The 25,882-nt window shown below is 48.4% G+C and overlaps 1 protein-coding gene across 10 annotated transcripts in view; it reads right to left on the reverse strand.

The window, feature by feature from the left end:
• LOC144149853 (uncharacterized) overlaps positions 1-12,320 on the reverse strand; it is a 51,322-nt gene extending 39,002 nt beyond the window's left edge. For all 10 annotated transcript variants that reach the window (XM_077681564.1, XM_077681562.1, XM_077681559.1 and 7 more), the window contains exons 1-4: positions 12,164-12,320; positions 8,254-8,362; positions 4,201-4,282; positions 49-182 (exon numbers count right to left, since the gene is read on the reverse strand). In XM_077681564.1, the coding sequence (XP_077537690.1) occupies positions 49-182; positions 4,201-4,282; positions 8,254-8,272 (235 nt within the window). In that variant the 5' untranslated portion in view covers positions 8,273-8,362; positions 12,164-12,320. The remainder of the gene's footprint in view (positions 1-48; positions 183-4,200; positions 4,283-8,253; positions 8,363-12,163) is intronic.
• Positions 12,321-25,882: the final 13,562 nt, after the last annotated feature.

Consider the following 25,882-nt stretch of genomic DNA (forward strand, 5'->3'; position numbering starts at 1 on the left):
GGAAAAGCATCGACGGACTCTGCTATGGCCTTTAAAAAAAGAACCCACCTTCCTCCAGAGTTCTGTAAAACTCCTCTCGTAAAGAAAGGACTCTGCTGCAGGTGGCGCCTTCCCCGTCCGAACATGGCACAGGTGAGTCCGGTTGAGTCGGCGCGTGCGAAGATGCTTCTGACGACTCCAGGCTGCAAAGATGCATGCAGCCAACACTTTAGGCCAACTTTCTCACAACAGCAGTGGTTGCGTGCACAGTAACGATAAAGAACAAGGTGGAAAGCTCCACTCTGTTGTGTACGCATACAGTACAACCTCGCTAATTATTCAAACCACAAGAAAGAGGTCTCAGTTTGAATTAATGAAAGTTCTGAAGCGACAAAAGTGAAGAATAATAACAGCACACTGCGATTGAGAAGCGGCAGGGCATGCTAACAATGTGATGCTGTAGAAAGTCTGCGATTGCAGTCTGCCTTTTGTCCCTCAAAGTGACAGCAAGCATTTTGCTTTAACAAGTGCATGTGGCCTTCTCGAAACTGGAGGAGAGACTTGCAGCATTCAATCTGACCATGACTTGTAGTGGAGGGCTGCACTGATACTTCAATCCTCATCCTTCTTGTAAGTCACTGGAGGTTACAGGCTCTGTGATTCCGACCCAAGGAGTGATGTCCTCATCTGCCAAAGCAACCCACACCACTGCACTTGTGCCTGCACTGCTTAGAAGGTGGTGTCCAGAACGTCTGCCATGAGGGCAGGGATCTCTGAGCGCCGGTGGCTGGCTTCTTTCCAGAAGTTACGTGCCAAAGCCCCAGTAGTGATGGCCACTGGCTAATTGTAATTCCTCTCACTTTCTGCCAAACACGTAGTGTAGACAGTGGGTGTGTTTCTCTGGCCATGCTCCAGGCAGGACGGTGGCACGCAGTTCGAATTATCCGGGGTGGAACCTACTCACGTTCCAATTACCGTATTTTCCGGTCTATAAGTCGCACCTTTGTATAAGTCGCACCCCCCTCAAAATGACTGTTTTTCCGGAAAAAACATATATAAGTCGCACCGGTGTATAAGACGCAGCGGTATACAAGACGCACTTGATAATTAGGTAAACTCATAGTGAATCATATCGTTAGAAAGTGAGGCATAAGTACATGGTTGCGGCGGCCGCCGCCTATGAAACTCAAGACAGAGCTTCTCAAAAACGTTTTATTGATACACACAGATGTCATGTACTTACAGACGGCGTTTAGGCAAAACCATCGAAGTCTTACTTCGAATCGCTAACAAATAAACAATTCAGCAACTTCAAGTGGGTGTTCCGCCGGCGCATCGCTGTCGTCCTCCGACTCACTGATGTCTTCTTCGCCAACATCGTGTCACCACTCGCGGACCGGATTACTCCGGCCTTTAACAACCCGGCTACAACTGTTTTTGTAGAAATGGAGTCCCAAGAGTCGGAGACCCATTCGGCCACCTCTCCTAACATCGCACGTCTCTTGCGTGCTGTCGTAAAGCGCTAACCACATGGAGCGATTTTTCCAGCGACGCGACGAGCGATGCGACTAGGATCCGCAGTCGCCGAACCGAAGTCGCTCGCCGAGGCAACCACATGACAGCGACGGCTCGAGCGACTGAGGATGGTGATTGCAATGTTGCTGCACTGCGCATACCATATTTACTCGCGTAATCCTCGCACTCGCGTAATCCTCACACCCCTAATGTGAGCCACCAAAACTTGAATTTTTTGGTTCCTCGCATAATCCTCGCACCCCCAACTTTGCAGCGGCGAAAGTTGCCTGCTCGCGAAACCCGCATGGTGCACGCGCTCTCCAACGTGCGCCCTCCCCCGCCGCCTCTCCGTTCGGCGGAGAGCACTGTGTATCCAAGGCCATCCAGGCGCCCTAACAACCTGCATGGCTACTCCCTAACAGGCGCCCTAACACGCTACTCACACTGTCCTTGAGCCGGTTTCGCGCATGTTTTGCATGTGCGCAACTAGACTTTGTTCGCGCAGCTCGCTGTCATGTCGTCGTGTCGCCGTCGTGGTCCCGCCGTTGAGCGGCGGCAATCAGTGAGTCACTCGCGTCAGTGGTGGATAGCTCGCTGCCGTTTTGAGAACTTTTTGATCTAATTGTTTTGTGCTTGGTGCCGCTTTGCCATGGGGAGGAACGCCAGCTACACTGCCGCATTCAAATTGAAAGCGAAAGGGTACGCGATCGAACACGGCAACCGCGCCGCAGGCAGGCGCTTCGGCGTCACCGACTTCAACGTGCGTTACTGGAGTAGGGCACGCACATACGACGACGAGATAAGGAGCGCGCCAGAAAGCAAAGGCGGCAATTTCATGATCGCTGATCGACGGGAGAATGTTTACGTTGTAAATAATAAAATAAAAAGAAATAGCTGCTGTTGGCAACACTGAGCTTACCTATACAAAAAACGACCGCTACATTTAGCGGGATTGGCATAAGGTAAAGTGGCAACACTGTGCACCGGATTTTTTTTTTCCCCGCATAATTCTCGCACCTCTAACTTTGCATTGACTTTTCCGAAAAAAAAGTGCGAGGATTATGCGAGTAAATACGGTAGTAGCGCGCTTGGTACGCTGGTTGTTTGCAAACATTTTTTTGTTCATTTGTCATAAAAAGCATGACTAAAAAGTATTACGCCTTTCTACCTTGCTTTTTGCACTTCATTGCATCTCTAAAACTGGTTTGGGTTAGCGATAGCGCACGCTTTTCCTTCTGCTCCTCGTCTCTCGGCTCCAACATGAACGCGGTGAAGAATTCGCTTTCTTGACGTCGTTTTTCCCACACGAGTCTCACCCAGTGCGTGTGGGAGCCTTCTTGCTTCTGCTTCAGCGTGTACACAAGCTTTGCCACGCAAAGCTTTCTTTGTCGCTGCACTGCAAACACCGTCTGCGTGGATTTGCAAAATCTTCCCCCCGTTCCCTTCCAAAACCGGAGGTTGCGTGCTTACGTAGGGGCTCTCCTATTGGCTTGTCGCTGAGGCCACTTCCGGGAGGCGAGCGACTGTTTCTGGCGACCCAGAACGAGCGATTCGATGAGCGACTTGGTCCGGGGCGAAAAGTAGTTCGTCGCTAGTCGCGTCGCTCCCCAAGTCGCTTGCAAAATCGCTCCATGTGGATGGGGCTTAAATCAGCGCAACAAAGGTGTCATGGCGGACGGAAGTGACGCGAACGGAAGCGGCCCGAAAATCGAAACTTATCAGCAAGCTGTCATTTTAAAAATTAGCAGCATGTTTACCTCCTTCAGAGTAACTCTCTGTAATAATTTATAAGCTGCATTTTGTTTTGCAACCCAGTTTGATGTTACTCTGAATTTATTCTGAACTGTAGTTACTGCGCGTTGCCGAAAGTGGCGCGCGGTTGTCGCAGGTTGTAACATTGTTTTTGACTAGAAAAAGCTGCAAATTCTTTGGCTTAACGTCCCGAAGCGACTTATGGGCTACGAGAAACGCCGTAGCGGTGGGCTTCGGATTCATTTAGACCATAGAGCTGTGTCTCAACGTGCGCTGGCCACGTGCGGTTGCCGCGAACCGGATTTATTCCATACATAAGTCGCACCAGTGGATAAGACACGCCAACGAAAAATTCAGAAAAAAACCGCGACTTGTACACCGGAAAATATGGAAATGGGCATTCCGGGATATCGTAGGCCCCTACGGTACTTGGCCGGACTAAATCGTACAGTTAACATTATCCCTAAAATCAAATTTCTGATGTTTGAATTGTTGCATTTCAACTGCAGTCGTCACACGTGCAGGACTTGGACATGTCTAAATTGGGCAGTTACACCGCACCCTGGCCATGAGATGCTCGCCACAAAAACAGCACAATGAAACAAGGGAGAACAGTGCGGCTAGGGACAGGACGCAAAGGAAGAAAGGCACAGGAATAGCACTGGTCCCGTCTCTTTCTTTCTTTGCATCCTGTCCCTAGCCGCGCTGTTCTCTCATGTTTCATTGCTCCAACCAACTGGCCCACGTTCCAAGCATTGACAGCACCATGACTAGACACGAGGGGAGTGGACACAGCAGCAGTGTCGTTGCTAAGGTCGATACTAGAACAGTGTGTTCAGTGGAGAAGGGCCGACATCCCGGCTGCATATTAGCCAACTATTCGCCATAAAAACAGCACAAAAAGTGAGGGAGGCGGACAGGACCCCACACAGGCCTGGTGAAGAGACGACCCACCTGGGAAGACCGTCGTCCCAGTCATCCAACGGCCGCTTGCGTGCCCTGCGCTGGCTGTCCGATGAGGAGGAGGGGGACCCCTCTGCACAGACACCACCAGGGTTCGGGGAGAAGACGCTCGTGTCATCAGACAGGGATCACGCAAACCAATCAGAGCTGCCAAGACAACGTACAAAACAGACAGTATGTGCACCCCCAAACAATGGCGATTCCTCCACGAAATTCTTTAGTGCCACACGAAGCTTTGCAAAACCTGGTGCTTGGTGAAAGAAGTGAAAAAGAAATCATGCACCCCTCCGGCCAACGACGACAATGGTTGAACGCAAAGCTTTCTTGTGACGAATTCCTTGGTTGTCGTCTCAGTTTGGACATTGACTTCCAGACGGTTTGAACTTTCAATCGCAACGGCTTTGACTTTGACTGCTTGCCACTTCATTTTGCAAGAATAAAGGTTCGCGTTCAACCATCAAAATTGTTAGACGAAGGGGGTGCATGATTTTTTTATCTCAGTTTGCATGTCTGTTGTAAGGGTTGCAGGCGTCATCGACGCGGAATGTGTCCGACGCAGGGGAAGAGGTTGTTCCGGGAATAAGGAATGAATGGCTTAATGGCATCCAACAGTGGGAGAGAGTGAAAGTCTGACTAAACCACGCAACCCACCACAGCAGATGTTACCATCGCCTCACTTCACAAACCACACAAGAATGCATTACGATCCTCAGATTCTTAAACAGCCTCCCGCCGTGTTCCCTACGCAATACGCAGCCACATGTCAGTATTGTCCAAACACTCTCTACCTCATCGTTGCAGAAAGCCCTGACACACCTACACAACCAAAGCTCCCTAACATTACCACATAGCAGTGGGTGGAGTTGCTGACCAGCTCCGACCCCGTCCACTCAGCATATGTTCATAGACAGAACACAGCACAAGCAGGCCACCTCCAAGGCATCCCGGACTGAGGACACTCTCTAACATTGCACTTGCTGTTTCGAATAAAGTTTTCTCAATCCAATCAAACACCAGGAGGGTACAGGGGCCAGAATGGGGAGATGGGAAAAAGAGGAAAGAACAACGGGTGGCCAGGAGGCAATGTTCAGTTGCAAATCCTGGTGAGAAGGACTCAGCCCATGAATGCACACGCAGAACTGGTAGACCCAGATTAGACTACCTTTGTGAGAGGCCACTCTCTGCAGCAAAGACCCCAAGCGGAGGAAGAAAATTGGGGTTGCCTTGTGTCGTGGGGGGCATCGCGGCTGGATATGGCAGACATTCAGAAGAATAGGACACAGGGATTGGCGAGCAGAGCAGTGCCAAATAAGGTGCCAGGTTTGCTAGTGTAGCAGTTTTACGATGCGGGGAGTAGGGCGGAAATATTTGATGTGGGAGACCTATGCAGCGCGAGCACGAACTTTGTCAATAAATATTTCGGTAAGATGAGTTGGTTGTTTTCAGCTCCGATAGGAGTAGATGGTCGTGGAGTGCCCGTTGCTGCTCTTCCCCAAATGCCGCACAGTGTAGAAATATGGCGCCCTGAGCAGTGGTCGCACCTGAGCCCTGCTGCGGCTCGGCAATCACGGGCAGTGTGGCCTCTTTTCCCACACTTGAAACAGCAATGCTTCCTGGACAGCCGTCGGCGCTTTTCCTCCGCTGACAGTGTGGCCTGGCACCTACGTGTCGCATGTCCTGGAACGTCGCAGAGGGAGCACTTAGTCTGCGAAGCCATGGACGGATCGGCACCTGGCGATGCGGACCGTGCTGCCAGTGCTAGGGCGGATGGTATTCGAGGCGGTGTCACGTTGCGGTTAGCTAGCAACCTCCTTGAAGTGGGTTTCTCGCGTGACACTCGACTCTCCTCTCTGCTTTCAACCTCCACTTGCAGGAACTTCAGGATGGCCTTGACTTGCTGTTCTCGTGATTCCGCTGCAGCGTCCGCTCCGGCCATGTCGGTCTTCGTGCGCTTGCGGTACAGGATTGCCAGATCCTCTGGCAATGAGCGCATCAGCACCCGGTGTAGAACAACCGCGTACTCTGCAGACGGCATGCCAAGGCTATCCAAACAGCCGGTGCGGAATTGGATCTGCTCATAGAGGTCTCGCAGACGTGAAACTTGAGACGATGACTCGATTGGCTCGATGGAAAGCAGGCTGTCTATGTGGTTATCGATGAGGACATCCTTTCGGCCATAGCGTTCAGTGAGCACTTTGACGGCAATCTTATAATTTGCATCAGTCAGGCGTATACCTTCGATTGCCAGCTTTGCAGCGCCGGTCAGGTAAGACTTCAAATACTGGAACTTCTCAATGTCGGCGAGATCGGGGTGAGCGTGTATGGTGGCCTCATAGTGCTCCCAAAAGCCCTGCCATTCACGGGTCTCACCGGCAAAGACGGGTATTTGAAGCTTTGGCAAATTCACGCGCAGACCCGGTGCTCGTGGCCTACCGTGAGCGGCGGTATTTTCGCTGATGAGCTCCGTGTGAGCAGCTCCGATGGCGTTGCTGGACTCGTTGCTAGTCCCCGCAAGCCTCTGTAGCTGGCCTTCACTGACAGGAGCACCAGCCGTAGCGCGCGCGTTCATGGCGAAACGAAGCCTGCTCATCGCGTTGACGATCTTCTCACGGTAATCTATAGCACCCGCGACTTCTTCATCAAACGCCTCACCGTCAAGGGAGTCGGCGATCTGGCTGTCCATCTCAGCAAGCGCGGACTCTTTAGAGCGAAGCCCGTCGATAATTTCCTGGAGGTCGCCCAATGACGGTTGAGTGTCCTCCCGCAAGATATCGCTGGCCATGGTCAGAAGTCGGGTGGTAGAACCACGAAGGATGCCTCGCTGCCTGCGCAGCTTCTCCATGCTCGGTAACGTATCGGTGCGATGGATGCCGGCCGTCTCCCGGGTTTCGGCACCAGAAATGTTGCGACAGCGAAGAGACCGGCACCCGCGTTACCAGTTCGAACACCTCCTCCTGGTTCTCCTCTTTCTTTATTGCGTGCTCACGCGCATGCCCCCGCTGCCGCCCTCTTCGTCTTCTTCTGTGGTTGAGCCGCGAGGCGCATGGCGCTTCCCGCCACTGCTTCCCGCGGGAAACTCAACATTGGTAACAGGATGTTAACTAAGATGCCAGATGAGTGCGATCAAACTGCTGCTGCCTGTAAGAGGAAGGCAGAGCAGGGCAGCCAACCAGTGGACAACTCACTTGGATAGCCTCCTGTACTGCCTCATGGGCAGCCTGGTTGGTTTCCATAACTATGAACCATGCACCCCATACTCACGCAACAAGTACAAAGACACCATCGCGAGCAAGCCCACAAATCGTGTGCTAAACTTAATGAATCAAAAGGTGATCAGGGAAGGTTTTCCAGAGCTCATGTGGCGCCAATCGAGAAACTGGTTAGAGAATTACCAAAAGACCAAAATGGTCAGGAAGGTACCGACATACTTTTAAACCAGACGCCGGGCCCGAGAATACTAATAGCATTAAAATGCTGTCTTTGCTACGTGAAACTTTCCTCCTTTAGAAGTTGCTCTGATGACAGGCCACAAGGGATATGAACCCCAAGTGTCTTGAGGCAAGGAATATTGAAAAGCGGACAAGGTAAATTTACCGGACTGTGCCTGTACCGTAAGCTTTGTCTTCACTCCCTCTTGCTCAGTTCAGACACATTAAGTTGTGGATCCCTTGACCCTTCCTAGCACACATCTAGCTTGCTTTTGAAGTAGCTTGCTTTTGAAGGTTTCAAAAACAATGTTTTCCCATTGTTCTAATGTATCAGCTGCAGACCAAACACCCCAGTGCAGCCATCAAAGGGCACATAACCCAATGCCAACCAAAGGCAGGAACCAGAAGCGATGTGCTGCTTGGTGCCATACCTGTCACACCCCACAGGTAGACAAGACAGCTTCCTTTCACCGGCCTTTTTTGTCAGCGCAAACAATGCAAAAAGAACCACGCTGGCAGCTGCCATGACAACAGATCCCCAACTGCTTTCGTTCCAAGAAAAGCGGAGGGCTGTGCAGCTGCCTGACAGACAGAGACCGCGCCAGCGCAAGCTCACCACTGGGCTCACGATCCATGATGCTGCAGGTGGCCGCCCAGTTGATCTGATTCAGGCTCCAATTCTGCCTAAGCACTCAGCCCTGCTTTGCCAGAACATGATCTGTACGCTGAAAAGCAGAGGGAGGGGAGATAGGGCACAAGGGAGTAAATACTCGCTGTTCAACGAAGGCTACAGAAAAACAGAGAACGACACTGATGAAACCTGTAGAATAGCCGTGAGCACAGTTGGAAGTTAATTATTTAGACGTGCAGCCGAAAAGAAAGCAAAAACACAAAACTAAAGATCACATGCACAGAGAGTATTCTGCTTTTTTTTTTTTTTTGAAAGCACGGGGCGCCACAATTGTGCCTCGAGTTGTCGTCTAAAACAGTCTCTTGTAGTTCAGTGAGGGATTCGCAAATAGCCATAGCCCGCCTGGTTGCCGTCGATCTATTTCACATTCTCGTCAGGGAGCGCATAGAAAGCGGTGAACTCATTGTGCGCAAGAGGATGTTCCAATTTTCAGTGCTGCTATTAGCAGCCGGCTTTGGGGAAGGTGCTTTTGCATGAAATCAACAGCCCTTTCACATTTTCCCTTTTTCTTTTCCTCCCAGGTACTCTAATATTTTCGTGCTGACCTTCACATGTTTGTGGTTTACTTTCTGCATGTAAACCAAAAGCCTTATGGCGTCACAAAGTCAGATATTTTCTTTACACCAAGTCAGCAAGGGGCTGTCCGATTCCAACACAGTGCGTTCAACTGGTTCTGTCTCATTTCTATCATTTCTACCGAATACACAGGTACCACCACATGGGGCAGAGCCCTTATCAAACAACTTGCTCCAGATTCAAACAGCAGGGTGCTACCATTGGAATTCATGCACAAGTCCTTTTTCGAAATGATATAGACCTTCCCAGCACAACACAGTTCGAATGGTACCTATGATTCAATTTTTTTTTTCTGACATGTCGCTTTATTTCCCCCATGATAGTTTACCTCTCTGATAGCTGTCTTGACTACAATGACACATTCACACAGCTTCACATTGCTATTTCCTCTTGTTCCATCCCTGCATGAGCATGCTTTCCACAGAGTCACCCACAAAATGTAATTAAAGAAGCCATGAAGACAAACCACAAGTTTGGTTCATTAAAAAGACTTCTGCGCCTCGATAACAGTGACACCAATTCCATCGCAAACTACAAACAGATAATGGAGATATCAATAAAAATAAGCAGTGGCCATCTCCAGCCCCTTTTGAGTGATTTCTTGGCAACAGCACAGCATTGTGTTTGTCGGCCGCCGACTAAGCCACAGCCAAGAAACATGACGGTGCAACTGTACTGGGGCCTCTAGTTCCATTCGGTCGTAACAGTTGAATGGTAACATGCAGTTTCCACACTGATATCCGCCACGGTGGCTCAGTGGCTAAGGCGTCCTGCTGCTCAGCACGAGGTCGCGGGTTCGATTTCCGGCCGCGGGGCCGCTTTTCTGATGGAGGCAGAAAGCAAAAACACCCGTGTGTACAAGATTTCGGTGCACATTAAAGATCCCCAGGTGGTCAAAATTTATCCAGAGCCCTCCACTACGGCACGCCTCATCACCTGCGTTGCGTCAGCGAGTAAAACCCAACAATCAATCGATCAGTTTCAACATCAGTATTCATGTTTTTAGCGCTGGACCATGTTACGTCACTCCAGCCCACATTACGTTACTGTAGTGGAAAACTTTGAAAGTTTTTTAATATCTCTTATTTCCTTGAGCTATCATGTATTTCGTAGCTGGAATGGAGTGGAGTGACTGACCAAAGCTCACTCCCTTCAAACTGAACAAAGTTTTATTTTGTCTTCATGGCCCCTTTTAGTGTTTTCAAACTCTCTTCGATGCTTCGAAAAATAGAGCGCGACTTGGACAACGACAGTAAGGAAGGACGACGGGGCAGAGCGCTTGTCCCGTCGTCCTTCTTTACTGTCGTTGTCCAAGTTGCGCTCTATTTTTTTTAATCACAATGCAGCAACTTTCCCAACAGATTTGCTTAATGAAGTCTCTTCAATGCGTATGGCAGCACAAAGGCATGCCTCCTCCCAATGACTTATTTGTCAATGGCCCAACCACTCATTAAGGCAAACTGGTATTTTGCCTATTCGTCAATCTGAACGTGTGTTTAATTAACTCGTCCACTGAATTCAAACCAGGTTAAGCAGGACACTGTCCAGCTGGCTTCAAGGGCATTGTTGGGGCAGAGTAATAAGGTTCATTTGACAGAACAAAGCATTAGCCAGATTTTAGCAGTTGCATACCCCCTCCTCCTCTACTTCACCTATGCACTGTTGTAACTGTATGCAGTTTGTTGCGAGGGTGCAGTGGTTATGTGGCGAGGGTAGCTTAGAACCATGTGGGAAGAGCACATTGTAAGGAGTGAACGGAAGGAAAGTTTTATTCCATCTGGTGTTATCGATCTGTACATAGAATGAAACAGCAGGGTTCCGAGAAATTATGTGACAGTGCACAAATGGTTACCAAAATTTCAGGCAAACAAACTGCTGACACAAAAATATGAAATGGACTGCGAATGCTGCAATCTCTTCACATGTCAAACCACTGCATCCCTAGTTCATTATGACAAACTACCTTGGTGGCACTATCAAAATAGAACTAAACAACTGTAAGAGGCAATGTCCACGATACATAATACAAAAATTTTACTGGTTCCCCATATCTGGCGCTGCATTTGTTCATGGCAGTACATATGTATCAAGCAAGACGACGCAGCACATAAATTTGAAAGTGTCAGTTATTAGACCCCAAGTACAGTGAGTAGAGTGAATGAGCTGCATTCAAGTGCACTGTCCTTGTACTATTACGAGCAATATGAAAGGGAACACAGGAACGCGCCGAAAGCACCCTCAGACCCAGCTGTAAGTGATACGCAGCGTCCGCCGTCGGAAACAAAGTGGTAAGGGGGATGCTGTTCTAACAACTGTTCCCATTCCCGCCGTTCGTCTTATCAGTTGTCGGACGATACCATATTATCGGCGAAATGACGTAAGCTGCTGCTTTGTAGAAATGCCAGCGGGGTGGGAGTGCCAACAGTTAGTGGAAGAGCGCCCTCCTTTCCCCCTTTGGTTTTCACAGCGCCATGCGCGTATCGCTCCGAGTCTGTTTCGAGGCTGTTTGCCACGCGTTCCTGTTCCCTTTCATATTGCTCATAATAGTACACTCAAAGGCATATATTTACAATAAAAAATATTTGCACTGCTTTTAATGGAAGAGCCTTCACATCATTTGACAGCACCGGGTAGCAAGGTTCAACGACACAACTGCGCTTTAAAGCTGCCTTATGTGGGAACCCTGCTAGGAAGAAACCAATGGTTCCCCTGCACCCACGGCCAGTGCCTATGACAGGCTTTCAATCCTAAAAGAATACAAAATACGTGTAGATTCGCGGCCCACTACACTTTCAATGCTCGTGGTCCTGAATGAAACGAAAGGTTGTGAAGTTCGACAAAACCTGCGTAACGCACTTATCAATGCCAACTTGAGCGTCAAATATTCTACAGCGAAGTCTAAGCCTAAGTTGTCATCGTTTTTCGGCAAACACTTTTTATACGAACGTAAAAATATCAAGACAAATATTCAACTTCACAAACGGCAACAAGTTGACAAAAAGATTTACCGCGTGCATTCAATAGCAAATGGCAAAACTCAGTTCGAAGAATTGAAAGCTTTGCGCGACCAGATAATTTCAGTTCAGAGACGTTTTTCAATCAATTCTGCGTGACACTGAAAACAGCGCGAAAACATTAGGCAATGGCGTGCTGCCCCAAACACGTGCGAACTGAAGTAAACATGCAGGCTCCTTCATTGCCAAATGTCCTGTCCAGAACAGAAGCTCTGGTTTTTCGCGAACTAAAAAATTGTACTCACTGAACTCGTTCTTTTTGTCTTTAAATACGCCGGAGGGAGCTCCTAAGAATGACGGGGGTAGTTGACACTAGAGTGAACTAGTTGACACGCACGCACATGGACGGACACAACAAAGTCAACAACTGATGAACAGCCCGCGCTGGGCATTTGTCGCATGCATCAAATTTTTGTCGTCTATTGACACCTAGAGGGCGCCAGCATTGCTTCAATTGTGAAGTTACTTTTTAAATGTAAAAATGACCGTGAACGTTACTAATCACCAAACTGCTTGTTTATTTTTTGTACATTGTTATTGTTTATGCTGAGTTTTATAGATATGCGCGACGATATTGGTGTAGCTAGCGAGCACTACAAGTGTTGTCGTGAGTTACCTCTGAACACATTTTGACTACAAAATGAGATACTTTTAATAATAAAAATGCAAAAACACTGCTGGTGCTTACTATAATTTTGTATAAAAAACTAAATTGTACATATTCAAACAACCATAGAGTTTCATACTAATATACACTAGAGGGGACACTGGCGCTAGTGTCTATGCGAGCCGTTGATCGTCTGCTTCAACTACAGTGAACTAGAATGTCTTGATCCAGTGGCGCGAACGGGAGCGCTTTGCAGCGTTCGGGCTGAAGCAAAGCGCGTCTACCGCCGCCAGGGGCGCCACTGCGCCTTCTTCGAAAACGGTACCGCGGTTGCACGGGCCGTTCCTTGGGGCGCTCGCCAGCTATTGCCGCTGCCGTTTTTTACTGTGGTACAGTAATTAACCTTTATGGAAGAAAGATGCTCACTTTTGTTGTCCCTGTACTTTTCTAAGAACGTTTTGTTGCTTATCAGACCCGTTTGAGCCATCGGGCAACGGCTACAAACAAATCGTCTGCTAGCGGCGCAGACGATACGAGCGGATGTGCGATACGTTGGCGGCGCGCGGTCGGACAAACTCTCCGTCTGTTTATGGCTGAGGCCGGCCTTTCATTTTCTGCGTGTTTTACGTTTCCGTGATGTTCCACAGAAGCAAGAGGTATACAATCGTCAGGAATATAGTTATTGCGAGTGCTGTCGAATAGAGGTTGGCCAGGCCGGGTACGCGATGTCAAAACGAAGGACGGACACCTATTGCTTTGCTCCGGGTTGTCACAGTGGTTACCCTGTAGGTGCTCCCAAGGCGTCTTTGTTCGCCGCTCCTTTGGACGATGAACTGTGCAAAAAGTGGGGACAAAATTTGGGAAGACTGGACAAACTCTTGACCATATCTTCAGCCGTTGGTGAGCGCCACTTTGAGCCCGAGTGCTTATTGCGTGATTACATCCACGTAATAAACGGCTGTAAAGTGCGACTTGTACGCGGGAAGCTGTCACTGGCTCCAGGTGCTGTACCTACCATCCTGCCTGACTGTGCTTCGAATTCTGCGCGGAGCATGCACGCGGAAGCCGCAAAGGAAAAGGCGGACAAGAGTTTCAGTTTCGGCAGCCAGCAAGCAAGCTGAAGAGCCGAAAAAGATGAGGTGCACCAGCCACAACACGAGGCTCTCTCTCCGCAGTGCTCATCAAATGAAGTCGCAAGTTCTGTGGAATGATGCTTTCACAATGAGCCATCTTCAAGAAGTCAAGCTTCCTTCAAAGCTCTGGTGCCGGCTAAATTGTGCCGACGATCGAAACGTTCGTTTCGCTATACGACATCGATACGAAAAAAAAAAAAAAAAGCTAGACATTTTCACGAGAAATCTGTGCTCTTCTATCCACATGACGACAAAGTGTCGTCGCAAACATTCTTTTCGTGGTGTGTTATGCGGAAGCGGTGACATATATTCCCTAGCTGTTGCGAACAGTGTGCTGCAAGAAGCTGACAGCAGTTCGGCCTGCAAAGGGGCCATGACGACTAGGAGGTTTAGTGATGTATTACACGTGCTAACACAGAAGCTGCGATCTCAAACGACACATTTGGAGACGCTGCCTTCAGCACTAAGTGCCTGGGGAAAGTTTCCTCTGAAGGTAATTTGTTTATTGCAAACTTTGCTGCTGAGAAAATCAGCCGGGTGCTACTGGACGCGTGAATACTGGGTATAATTTGCTTTTGTAGAGTGAAATTCACAAGTAGGTTCATGCCGGGACTTTATTACAGTAAATATAAAAAGTAAATCTATTCGTAAAGAATTAAACATAGCAGTTGTCCGCCGGCAGCACATCGAACGCGTACGCTCGCATCGATCGTCTGCGCAGGTAGCAGACGACACCAAACAACTCGATTTATAGCCGTTTCCCTACAGCTCAAACGGGCAGATTTGCAACAAAACGTTCCTAGCAAGGTACGGAAATGCCAGACACGAGTAGCATTTTTTTTTTTTAAGGGTTAATTACTACCCAACATCGGAACAGCGACAGCCTGCCGCGGCGGCGCCTTTCGAAGAGGGCGCAGCAGCGCCACCTGGTGTTTTCTACACAGAAGAGCACGCCCCTTCCTCGCCGTTCGCGCCACTAGATCATTCTAGTTCACTATAGCTTCAACCATGGCTTCAACCCCCATGAGGGCGGCCATGCCAGATAGACGTGTGATTTTCGAACGGCAAGTATGGTCCCTAGAAAATGTGCTAGTCTGCCGTCCGGCGGCCGCGAAGGGGGCTCCTCCGTGATGCATGCAGCGGCGGCGCTGCACGCAGTCGGAGCGCGGCCGGCCAGTGTCGGCGTTGGGAGCAGCGCAGCGGGCGGCGCTTCGCTGTGCTGCATTCGTAGGTATGGGCGCTTTCAGCCGATTTTAAGGGCGCATTTTCGTCCTCTACGAAACAGATTAGCCAAATAAATTGGTTCCTACGAATACGAAGAGTTTGTTACCGAAGCATGAATTGATGCCAGTACGTTTTTTGCGAATTAAGAACGATCGAGCCGCAAACCATGGAATCGTGTCACTGCGCTCTATCCTCGATATCCTCTTCCAGGGAAAAGGTTTCTACACATTCTGGGGGGCAACGGACACACTTTCGGCACGGAATCTTTTGCTAGCTGGGGCACATCACGCGGTATTTCGACTAAGTTACCTAACAAAGAAGCGTTTTTGTGTATACCCCCGCCGTACACTGCCGTGGATATATAATTGATTGATTGTAAGGTTTAACGCGCCGACGCAACGCAGGCGATGAGGCGCGCCGTTGTGGAGGGCTCCGGATTAATTTTTACCACATGGGGATCTTTAATATGCGCCGAAATCACGTACACACGGGCGTTTTTGCTTTTCACCTCCATCAGAAAAGCGGCCGCCACGGCCCGGAATCGAACCCGCGACCTCGTGGATATATAAGAGCGTGAAAATATTTGTGTTGTAGTAGGGTGCTTCATAATTTTTTTGTTTTTGAGGCGCTTTGGAACCATCCTGACTTCTCTCTGCTTGGGAGTCAAATACAGTATTCCCTCGTTATAACGAAATCGCTTTATTCGAAATTTCTTCTGGTCCCAACCCAAACGCATGCTTTTTAGGTCGCATTACTCGAAGCGATCGAGGAGCCTGACCCGCATAGAGCGAAGTGTCGAGCGGAGGCGTCGCCCATTGGCGGCGACCCATCGGCAAGTCAGGCGGTCAACATGGCCGGTCAACGCAAGCTGGTCTTTCCCCGCGATTTTCTGGAGTCAGTTCATGCTCGCTCGATTTGCGTCATCCGACTTTAGATAAACGATCCAACTGCGTGGTACGGTCCTTAAATTTTGTTCCTAGACATTGGTCAGTGACGTGGGCGCGACGGTGTGCGAACACCGACGCTCGAACCGTCGAATTAGCAGTGTCGTTGACAAGGGAACGCCGAAAAGCGCTTGTTTTGCAAACTTCACGGCTGCACACCTCGAGGGAAATTTGCCCAGCGATCATGCTAAGCCTCTGGTGCGAAGACCGTCAGTTTTCGTGATTGCGCTGTGTACCCAGAGTGAGCGGGTAATCGTTTTTTGAGCGCAACAAGCACAACTCTAGCCACGGCATTTGCGGCGGTTTCCAGCGCGAAATTCGCGTATCATTCCGTGACGCCCGCATGCCTCCTTATAAATTGGCCACAGCCACTGCCACTTTTATGGGCGACGACCAAGGCCTCATACATTGCTGGTCAAATCGGAGATGGGGTTGCTCGTGCCCGACAAAAACTTGAAACAGCCAAAACTCACTTCCCTTTTTGCAACCGAATAAAGTTGTTCTTCTCTGAATACATTGTGTTTTGGTTCCTTGCAGTTGTGGCGCAATTAAAGCTCAATTGCTTAAGCTCTTCTCGAGCGGTTTCTTATATCGAAATACCACTTGTAACGAAATTTTCCGCCGTCCTGCTGACTTCGTTATAACGAGGAATTACTTTATACGCTTTGAAGCTTGAACGGAATCTGACCAATTCGCATCGTTCATTAATTAGGCCCGATCGCACGTCGAACGCTGCCTCCTCAGTTGGCAATATCTGTTAAATGTAAATGCCGAATAAAAGTAATAAGAATGTACGCACGCATATGATGTTTCTGGCACTTTCAATCAACAGGCAGAAACTGTGGTACTAGCTTCTATTTTGTGCGCCTGTAATTTTTGTGAATTCCGCGATTTGGAAAATTTGCTAACTTGAAGAGTGCGGGAAAAACTTTTCCACTAGAATCAGGCTGCCAAACAGTAACTGCGCTTGCATTCTTCATTACACAGGGCTTTCTTTTTTTTTTTTTTTTTTTTTTTGATCGCCCGCATACTCGGAGTGAATCGCGAGACGCACGCAGGGAAAGCACCAAGGGAGAACATCTGTGGTATGTCCAATCATTTTACTTGCTGCTGTTTGAAATTAAAAAGATAAGCTCTTAAGGCTTATTTATTTCAATGACCATATGGCTTGCTTTAACATCCCCCCTCCCTAGGGGAAGTAGAAGGGCTCGGCCAGAAGTATTTAGGAACGGTTTTTTTGTAAAGCATTTCACTACAGCTTTTTTTTTTTCTTTTTTCTCGAGTCAGCCAGGGCGGTTACATGCAGACCTCCTTCAATACATGACGTTCGGGGATGACCACGTAGTTTTCACTATTAGCACAAACACTGCGTGGGGCGCCGCCGGGCTCTCCTGGAACGGATCTCATTGTCTCAACAATGCGCGAAATAATGGTACCAGCGGTGGTAGCGAAACGGCTACTCTCGTTGCTGCTGTTTCATCCTTCGGTCTCACTCGCGAAGGTAAGCGTCCGCAAATAGCCTAGGCTTTGTAGCCTGATTCGCGAAAAATTCGGGCCGCCGAAATTAAAAGGACCTATAGTAGTTCTATCGCAGCTTCAATTGTGAGCTGATGTACCCCGAGCCGCTGGATTTCACCGCTCTAACTGGCCGTAAAACCCCCATGCGCGACCGCTCTCCGCGGCAGTAGCGCGCGGCACAGGCTGTCCGGCGGCCGCTCTCGCTCCCGCCGCTCGGGCGCTCCGATTGCTGGCAGCGCCCTCTGCGCAGCGCTGTGCGTGCATCAGCGGCGCGGACACGCCTCCCCATAGAGAAGGCGCGCGGACGGCAGACTAGCACATTTTCTAGGGACCATACGGCAAGTGTCTGCTACCACCCGGTGGATATTGGCGGTGAGATCTTTGAGTGGCGCCCCCTGGCTCTGACGTCGGCTTAGGGATTCGCGCCGCTGTCGTCTGCTACACTCCGCTTGTGAGGGGCAACAGTGCCTGGGCTAGAAATCGCCCGCTTGGTTGCTGTAGTGCGTTAAAAAGCGTATTTCTAGCGACTCAGCTATTTTGCCAGCTTCTGACGTATCTGAATAATTTGAAGCTGTATCCCCCACAAGTTTGCAACACACGAAGAGATAGAGAACATCTTTCTTCAGAGTATCGGTCAGAAGATCGTGTGTAACTCGTCCTTTCTTGCTTATTCGCGGGGATCAGCGATCAGAGCTTCTCGATAACTATTCAAAATGCGTAGGCTTCCCTGCAGTATTTTTGAGATGCTCATATGAAGACTCAACAGTCTAATACTACGTACCAAGCAGCGGCCTCTACACGCTCATCGCACAGCAGGAAATAAAGCGGCTTTCTTCTGTTTCTTTCGTTGTTGTCTTGTATCGGATTAATGTTTCTTGCTTTTTTTTCTGTCCAACGCATTAATTTTTCTGCGCCATCACCAACTTCTTATTAGGAGGTTTCGGGATGTTTGGGAGCCTCACAAAGGTCGTGTGGATATTTCCTTCATTTTGTATGGCATACATTCCCTTCTTCACAAATTGGCTTTCATTACGGCTGCGTGCAAGAAGGTGCATATCCGCAGCGTGCTTTGTTTATTCACATGCAAATACAATGAGAAGGTTTGTGCTACGCCAACGCGATCGCGCCCTAAACAACGTGGTCCACAGTACTCAAAGGCGGCTTTTGTGCTCCGAATTGCTATGATAATTATATCGTTATCATAACGAACTGGCTCTCAACTCGAACAATGATGACATGATTACGTTGAAGGCAAGATATACTCGCTAACTAACGTAATAAATAGTACACCTGCATATATTACAAGACACGAAACCGAAGAAGAATACCAAGTAGCTCTTTATTGCTTTTCAACCCTTTTAGGCGCGAAGAACAAATCCTATTCTACTCGGGATGGAGTTCTATGTTTTGAAGAAAATTACTTTTACTCTCTTGTCCTGGACTGAGGACCCGGCCCACTAGCCAGATCGATTTAATTGTTAAACAGTTTTCCCCTCCTCCTCTTACTCCTCCTCCTCCTCTTGAGTGCAGTTGTCCTATAACGCATATCCGAATATCGGGAAGATATGGCTGTGCAAAATGTTCTTAAATATCCCTCCAGGTCTTAACAAACATATATGTGTTACTGTAACTTTAACGAAGACGTGACTAGTTTCGCTCACTAAACCTCCATACTGGTTAGATGCCTGGTATAGAATCAGCACGCGCGTTTATACACACTGGGTTATTTGGAACTCAACCTACAGTTTTTGCAGTCTATAGTGCATGTCGGCAAACCTTAAAAGCCTTGACAACGTAAAGTGATGTGACAAAACACGTTCGAGCGTTCGGCAAGGTTGGAAAAACTGTTTTACCTTACATATGATTACCGGGAATCGTGATGCCTTCTGCCAAAGCCGACAGCCCTGAAGGCCTAGAATTTGTTTTGGTCTTTCATTTTCGCTGTTGTCGGTTATTAGCAGCTGACTGTTCCTTTTGTTCGAATGCTTACATGATAAGCTGACGCCTAGCTCCGACTCTTCGTGCTCCGCACAGGACCGGCTTCGCATGGAATGGGGTGGCACCGGCAATGTTTCTCCCCTAGCAGTATCCAAAACTATACTTCAATTGACACCATGAGCTAGTGTATGCGATTTTAAGCCTATTATAAAGATAAAAAGTTACCCACACGCCAACTCTGTTGCGGACAAGCATCAGACGTTGACCGAGCGCAAAGAAACAGCAGGGAGAGCGATCCTGAGTGAAGCAGACGACAAATGCGAGAATCCCTAAGCTGACGTCACGGAGGCGCGCTTCGCAGCGCCGCCTGTGTTCGCGCTCACCGCCAATAACGCTTTTCGGCCAAAAGCGAAGCGTTATTCTCACCCATGCGTCACATCCGCATCCGGCTGTGTTTTTGCATTATAATGTTCTACAAATTTGCCAAACATAAATATTTTAAATGAAGCTTAATTTTAGGAACGCTTGCTTGCTATGTTTTATACAATTATTTCTTTTCTTTGATGTAGCCGTGTGGCTAGCGTTGTTGTCATGCGAGCCAATGTGCGAGCCATTTGGCCGCGTACCTGCGTAACGTTTCCCGCGTCGTTCAACGTTCTTTCTACAGTGGTAAGTGGTTCTGTTCATTGTTCAATCGCTTGTTTTGCTGCGATACCTTACCGCTTGACCCTGTGCAATGTGTAAAATTATACAATTCCCATTCTTTCGTCCTATGCTCCTTAGATCCGCCACAGTAGAGCGCGAAAATCAGACAATGGACGGGCCTACTAGTTCGGACCCGTGGCTTTCGAACTTATCGCTAATGCGTATATCTGCCCCTCTACCATCTATGTGCCTTACAAGAGGCCACGCACGATATCGCGTACGCTGGTGGCAATGCAAATTCTTCTGCATCGGTTGCGAACAAGTGTCCGCTTGTCTCAGGTACTGCAGGAGTGTTTGTAGCTGGGCTAGTTGGTTCGTTGGTTCGTTGCACGGATTGAACAGCACTAAGACGGGGCAAAGTGAAGTGAAACAACCACGGGAGCTGGTTAACCACTGTTTATTTAGGTAGTAAATATTATTTATAGTGGTAAAAGCAATCATGGTTATCTGTGTGCGCATTGCAGCACGCGAAGAAACAGATCAAATAGGCTGTGATAGTGCGTATCTAACATGAGTTGCAGCGCCTTGGAGGTGAAACGTGAACCGCTCCTATCTCGCCAAATATGCGAATTCTCTGCTTAGCGGGGCCAAGAGTGCATGCCGCTAAGGAGCTTGCTGGCTATGCTGTGCAGCAGCTGATCTGGATACCCAGCGGAGCAGAGACGCTGGATTTAGAAGGCAATAGCCATCCCTCTTCACGTCCTGCAAGCACTCAGTGCAATCCAGTTTTGGGGCTCAAATCTAGCATCTCCGCTCTGCTGGGTTACCAGATCAGCTGCTGCACAGCAAGCCAATAGGCTCCTGGCCGATATGCACTACAGTCAAGCGCCCGTATAATAAAGCGTGTGGGACTGCGATACTTGTTCGTTACACATGTCACTTCATTTTATACGTCACGCATTTCATTGACCCAATAAAGCAGATAAGCATACTGAAAGAAATAACCGTCAGAATTAAACTGCAGTAGGCGAAAAAAGTCAACAATTTTCTTGTACTGAATGCGAACCCACCACCGACCTGCTGCTGTTGAAGTGTACGGTGTGCTGCGGCGGAGTTCAGGGAGTGACGAGATCTACATCTGCAGCACATCAAACGCCTTTACCGCTTCGCGATTGTCATTACGCTTAGCTCTTCTGCAGATCTGGTAAACCAGCAGAGCGGAGATGCTAGATTTGAGCCCCAAAACTGGATTGCACTGAGTGCTTGCAGGACGTGAAGAGGGATGGCTATTGCCTTCTAAATCCAGCGTCTCTGCTCCGCTGGGTATCCTGCACAGCATAGCCAGCAAGCTCCTTAGCGGCATGCACTCTTGGCCCCGCTAAGCAGAGTCGTCACTGCTCGCCTGATCATTTGTGGCATCCCTTTTCTCTATGATGGCCTCCACGATGTGGAGAGAAAACCAGGGCCTGGTCTTCCACTGAGACGTTTTTGTCAGCCATCACAACCGATGCTACGATGCAGCACGCACTGTACGTGTTTATCGATTCCTACAGCTACCTGGCTGAACTGGATGACTCACGGCACACCTATCAGCTGCACGCTACCATGTGTGCAGCTGCACACATGGTACATGCGGTATCCGTTATCAAACCACAATTCAGCAATTGGGAATGCATTAATTTTTTTTGTTAAACAGGCAAATTCGCTGTAGGGGTCTTCGCAATACATAAGAATCTGGCCAGGCCATGTGGCATGCTTCGTTGTACAGGCTATTTCATAGTAAAAGTGTTCATTGTGGTGGCGTTTGACTGTATACAGCTCCAAAGAAAATCCCGCCAGAAGGGCACAAGGGGAGAAGTCATCCCGTACATCTGCTTTTCTCGTCGACCAACAAGCTGAGGGGGCTGTGCAGAAGAGTTAACATAGAGAAAGTGCGCAAGAGCTGTACTAAGAATCCGGAAACAGCCTCTGTCAAATGCGACGAGGAAGTCGTATACGAAGTTCCACTACCCTGCAAAAAATCATACATTGGTCAGACGGTGCGATGCATCAGCGACCGGCAGCATGCTTGCCCAGCATGTGAAAAGTTGCGATCTGAGGCCTGCTGTGTCTCGAAAAGGCACAGAGGCCAGCACGCACGTGAGATATGCATGAGCACGCTGTCCGTGGCCCCGGTGGAGAGAGAAATCGCATATTTGGTGAGATAGGAGAGGTTCACGTTTCAACTGCAAGACACTGCAACTTATGTTAGATACGCACAATCACAGCCTATTTGATCTGTTTCTTCGCGTGCCGCAATGCGCACACAGTTAACCATGCTAGCATTGTTCCCCTATAAATAATATTTCCTTCCAAAATAAACAGTGATTAGTCAGCTCTTGTGGTTGTTTCACTTCACTTTGTCCCGCCTTAGCACTGTTCAATCCATGGCGAGGTACCGCCTCCGACGACTATCTGTACAGAGACTATAAGTTAAAATCCAAATTTATCCGGGCTTCTTTTTTTTTTTTTTTTTTTTTTTCACAGGCTAAGACTAGCCTTAAATGCGCAATTTCTTATATATCTAAGCAATATTTTTCTTAGCTGGAGACGGAGCATACTGCTGTTCACGATTAGGTGCTATCATTAAGCATTTTGTTTATCAGTGTTGAAAGGCTCAGCACGGTCTTTCAACACTGCGTCAGTGCATGTGTGAGAGAGAGGGAGAGCTAGGGCTGTTACACTATTTACGTCCTAATCGTGGCAGTTTTGAATTATTGGGCAGTGGTGGAGGAGTCTGGCTAGGATATGCACGTGCATTATAGACTTTACCTTAAAATACATACCGAGTAGTCGATGGTAAGTGTTGCAGTGTCCCATTAAACGTATCCGACTGATTAACGAGGCGTTTCACGGGGACAACACTCATGTCCTAGCTGATTTGGTGGTATGTACTACACATTAAAAATAAATTTGGTCGGGCTGAAACTTGAGTGCAGTTGGCCTTGAATTGCCTCACATGGTGTGGTGGTATCGCATGGGTCTTGTTAAACTAGCTTTCTTACTGCAACACACAGACTATTAGGAACTTTTTTTTTTAACCCAGCTGCCATTGTATTAATACTCGGCCTGGTGTCTTGTGGGTTTCTTTACTGCTGCTTTGTGTCAAGTGAAGACCAGAAGTGCAACCACATGAAGCAAGTGCAGTAACGGGTGCAACAAAAGTAACTATGGGTGCAAGGACCTAGCAACTGCCACCAGGCCCCTTTGCCACTACTGACTTGTCATGTCGCTCACCCAGAAACAAGTGAAACTACAGAAGTCAGCGACAGAGAGGCCCAGCGGCAGTGTACGCTTGCACTACTTGGTCAGTGCTCCAATAGAGTTATGCTTGTGCATTCATACATTTATTTGCTTTGTTCCAATGGAATTTCGGAGGGTCTTGGGGCTCATAACGATGTCATTGAAAGTTGTCTTGAGTCGCTAAATGTGCATGACGACTTGTTGAATGAATTTAAAAATGCACTGATGATTACTATACTCCCTATTTGTGCACAGTGCAAACTGCAGCCTTCTCAGTCACGGCGCATATTTGCTGTGTCTTGGGGAGTGAGTGCGTAATCAGCGAACGCATGGCGGCGTGCACTACTGTGCTGTTATCTCGCAGCGCGCCACCACTACCGACGACCTTGTTGTTGCAAATGGTGTTTGAACCTCCCGCACAAACATCACGTGGTTCAGATGGCCTACGCACGGAGCAGTGATTTCCCTACACCCCCCCTAGGGGGTGTGTAGACCCCCCTAGTTTTTCTGGACACCCCCCCTTGAATCCTCAAATTTCACTCTTGTCAGTCCTTGTATGGACCTTTTTCAGTATCGATCTGCGCATGCGCGGGCTGCCCGTCTGCTATTCTTCGCAGTAGCCTCGGGCAAAATAAACAAAAGTGCGCCCCCCGAGCTTGCTGTTAGCGTTGCACGTATTTATTTCCTTTTTTTCGACAGCTCGTGGGAAGTTCGTATGTGCACACAAAAAAGACTTTCAAAGGAAAGAGGCAAAGTGGTTTGAGGCTGACCACGCTGCGAGCATATTGCTACCAGCCAGGGAGTAGCGAAAATGAAAAAAAAAAAGTAAAGGAAAAGGAGAGCTTCAACGGTCGCAGATTAGTCACGGAAACTTTCGCCTGCTACCGTGACATTCATATGAATGGTACGGGTGACGGGTGACTGGTGGGTGCGGGAGCAACTGCAGAGAACATTTTGTGCACGAGTTCTCCAAAACCCAGATATTTTCGGGGGTGTGCCTTACTGCCATTTTTAATACGCCGAAGTGGAATACCACGCGGGGGACGCAGCAATTCCCCACTCGCTTGAAGTGATTTTGGGAGTGACATCGGGTGCCCAGGGAAAAATGGTCCAATGGAGGCAGCGGAAACGCGAAACGCGAGCACCGCCTCTCAGGTGTGTGTATATATATATATATATCAGGGTGTCGAACCGAAAAAAATACCGGTTCGGTTACGGTTCGGGTTCGGGTGAAATAATTTCGTTCCGGTTCAGTTCCGGTTCGACAAAATCACGTACCGAACCGGTTCGCGAACCGGTTCGGGAGCTTGAACCGGTTCGCGAACCGGTTCGATGAGTTGAATTATCACTGAAATTAGAAAAAAAAACATTTACTAGTTTAAAATGACCGTCAAATCAAAACACAAACTAACATTCAAAATGCTGCTGCTCCCCAAGGACAGTGGCGCAATTGCAAAGGAAACTTTAAACAATTAGGAGATATTAGAAAAACACATGAAGTGGCGACGATTTACCACCTTCTTTATCGCTCAGACTTTATGTTGTCCTAGCAACTATTCATAAAGCCGACGCCAAGAGATATGATGGTGGGATATATTTTCTGTCCTTTCCTTTTTTGTTGAAATCGCAATTGTCGCTATGCAATCGCCCATCACGCTAACCTTGAAGCCTTAAATTTAGTCCCGCGTACTGGCGTGTTCAAATACCAGCGCTTAATACCAATGGCGCACATTTTTATATTTGTAACAAAACAGAAAAATCCTACAACAGGCACATAAATACTACCAATGAATTAGAACATTTGGTCACCCTGAATAATTTGTTAGCTGTCACCTTATCGAATGTGTTAGCCACACTTTTGTTAAAAGTAAGCTTTAGTTAACGCTCAGTCACTGCATTATTGCTCTGACCACTGCAATTCCTTTTGCAAAACCGAAAGTGTGCATTACAATCAGTATGTCATCGTACCGCCTGAACCCCTACCATCCTTCCGTGTGCTACACTGCGGAATCTTATAACAGATAATACGGTTACAAAATGAAAGGGAAATTTGACACGTGGAGCATGAGATGGGACCTTTTGGGTAGACGCTCTTTAATTCGTCCACAGCAGTACTCCCCTCCGGAACAAGTAGCAGTAGAAGCAATGTAGCGAGTTGGGCAAACGGCTTAGCAAACGGCTTAGCCACTGAGCAGCTCCTGCGGTCACACTTGTCAAGTATTAATAATTTGCAGGTGTCGGACCTTTTAAACAAATTATGAAATGCAAAAAGTTTGCACACATCGGGTGTGAGCTTTCGCTGTTGCGCAGTGGAGCACTCCTGCAGCCTGATCGCTCCAATGAAGTCGCAGCTAGGGAAGGGCAAAGTCGTTTTATATCCTCTGCAAGCTGCCGAGAATGACATTTCGTTTGGTCAGCTTGCACTACCCTCGCGCCTCCAGCAGCAACAGACCAATGCTACATTGGTGCTCATTCATTTCCCCTGTTACACAGAGCGTGATAGTGTTCAGTTGCCTGGAGGGGAAAGTGCGCGAGCAAGTACGAAGTTGATGGTACGTGAAAGAAAAAAAGGCCTGAATTGCATTGACTGTGCAATATCAACAACAGAGGGTCGAACCGTTTCGGCATGAACCGGTAACCGTTATTTCTTTTTCCGGTTCAGTTCCGGTTTGG

Source organism: Haemaphysalis longicornis, unplaced genomic scaffold (assembly GCF_048455015.1).
Source record: "Haemaphysalis longicornis isolate Haplotype H1 unplaced genomic scaffold, Haemaphysalis longicornis Haplotype H1 scaffold_8, whole genome shotgun sequence".
Classification (NCBI taxonomy): domain Eukaryota; kingdom Metazoa; phylum Arthropoda; class Arachnida; order Ixodida; family Ixodidae; genus Haemaphysalis; species Haemaphysalis longicornis.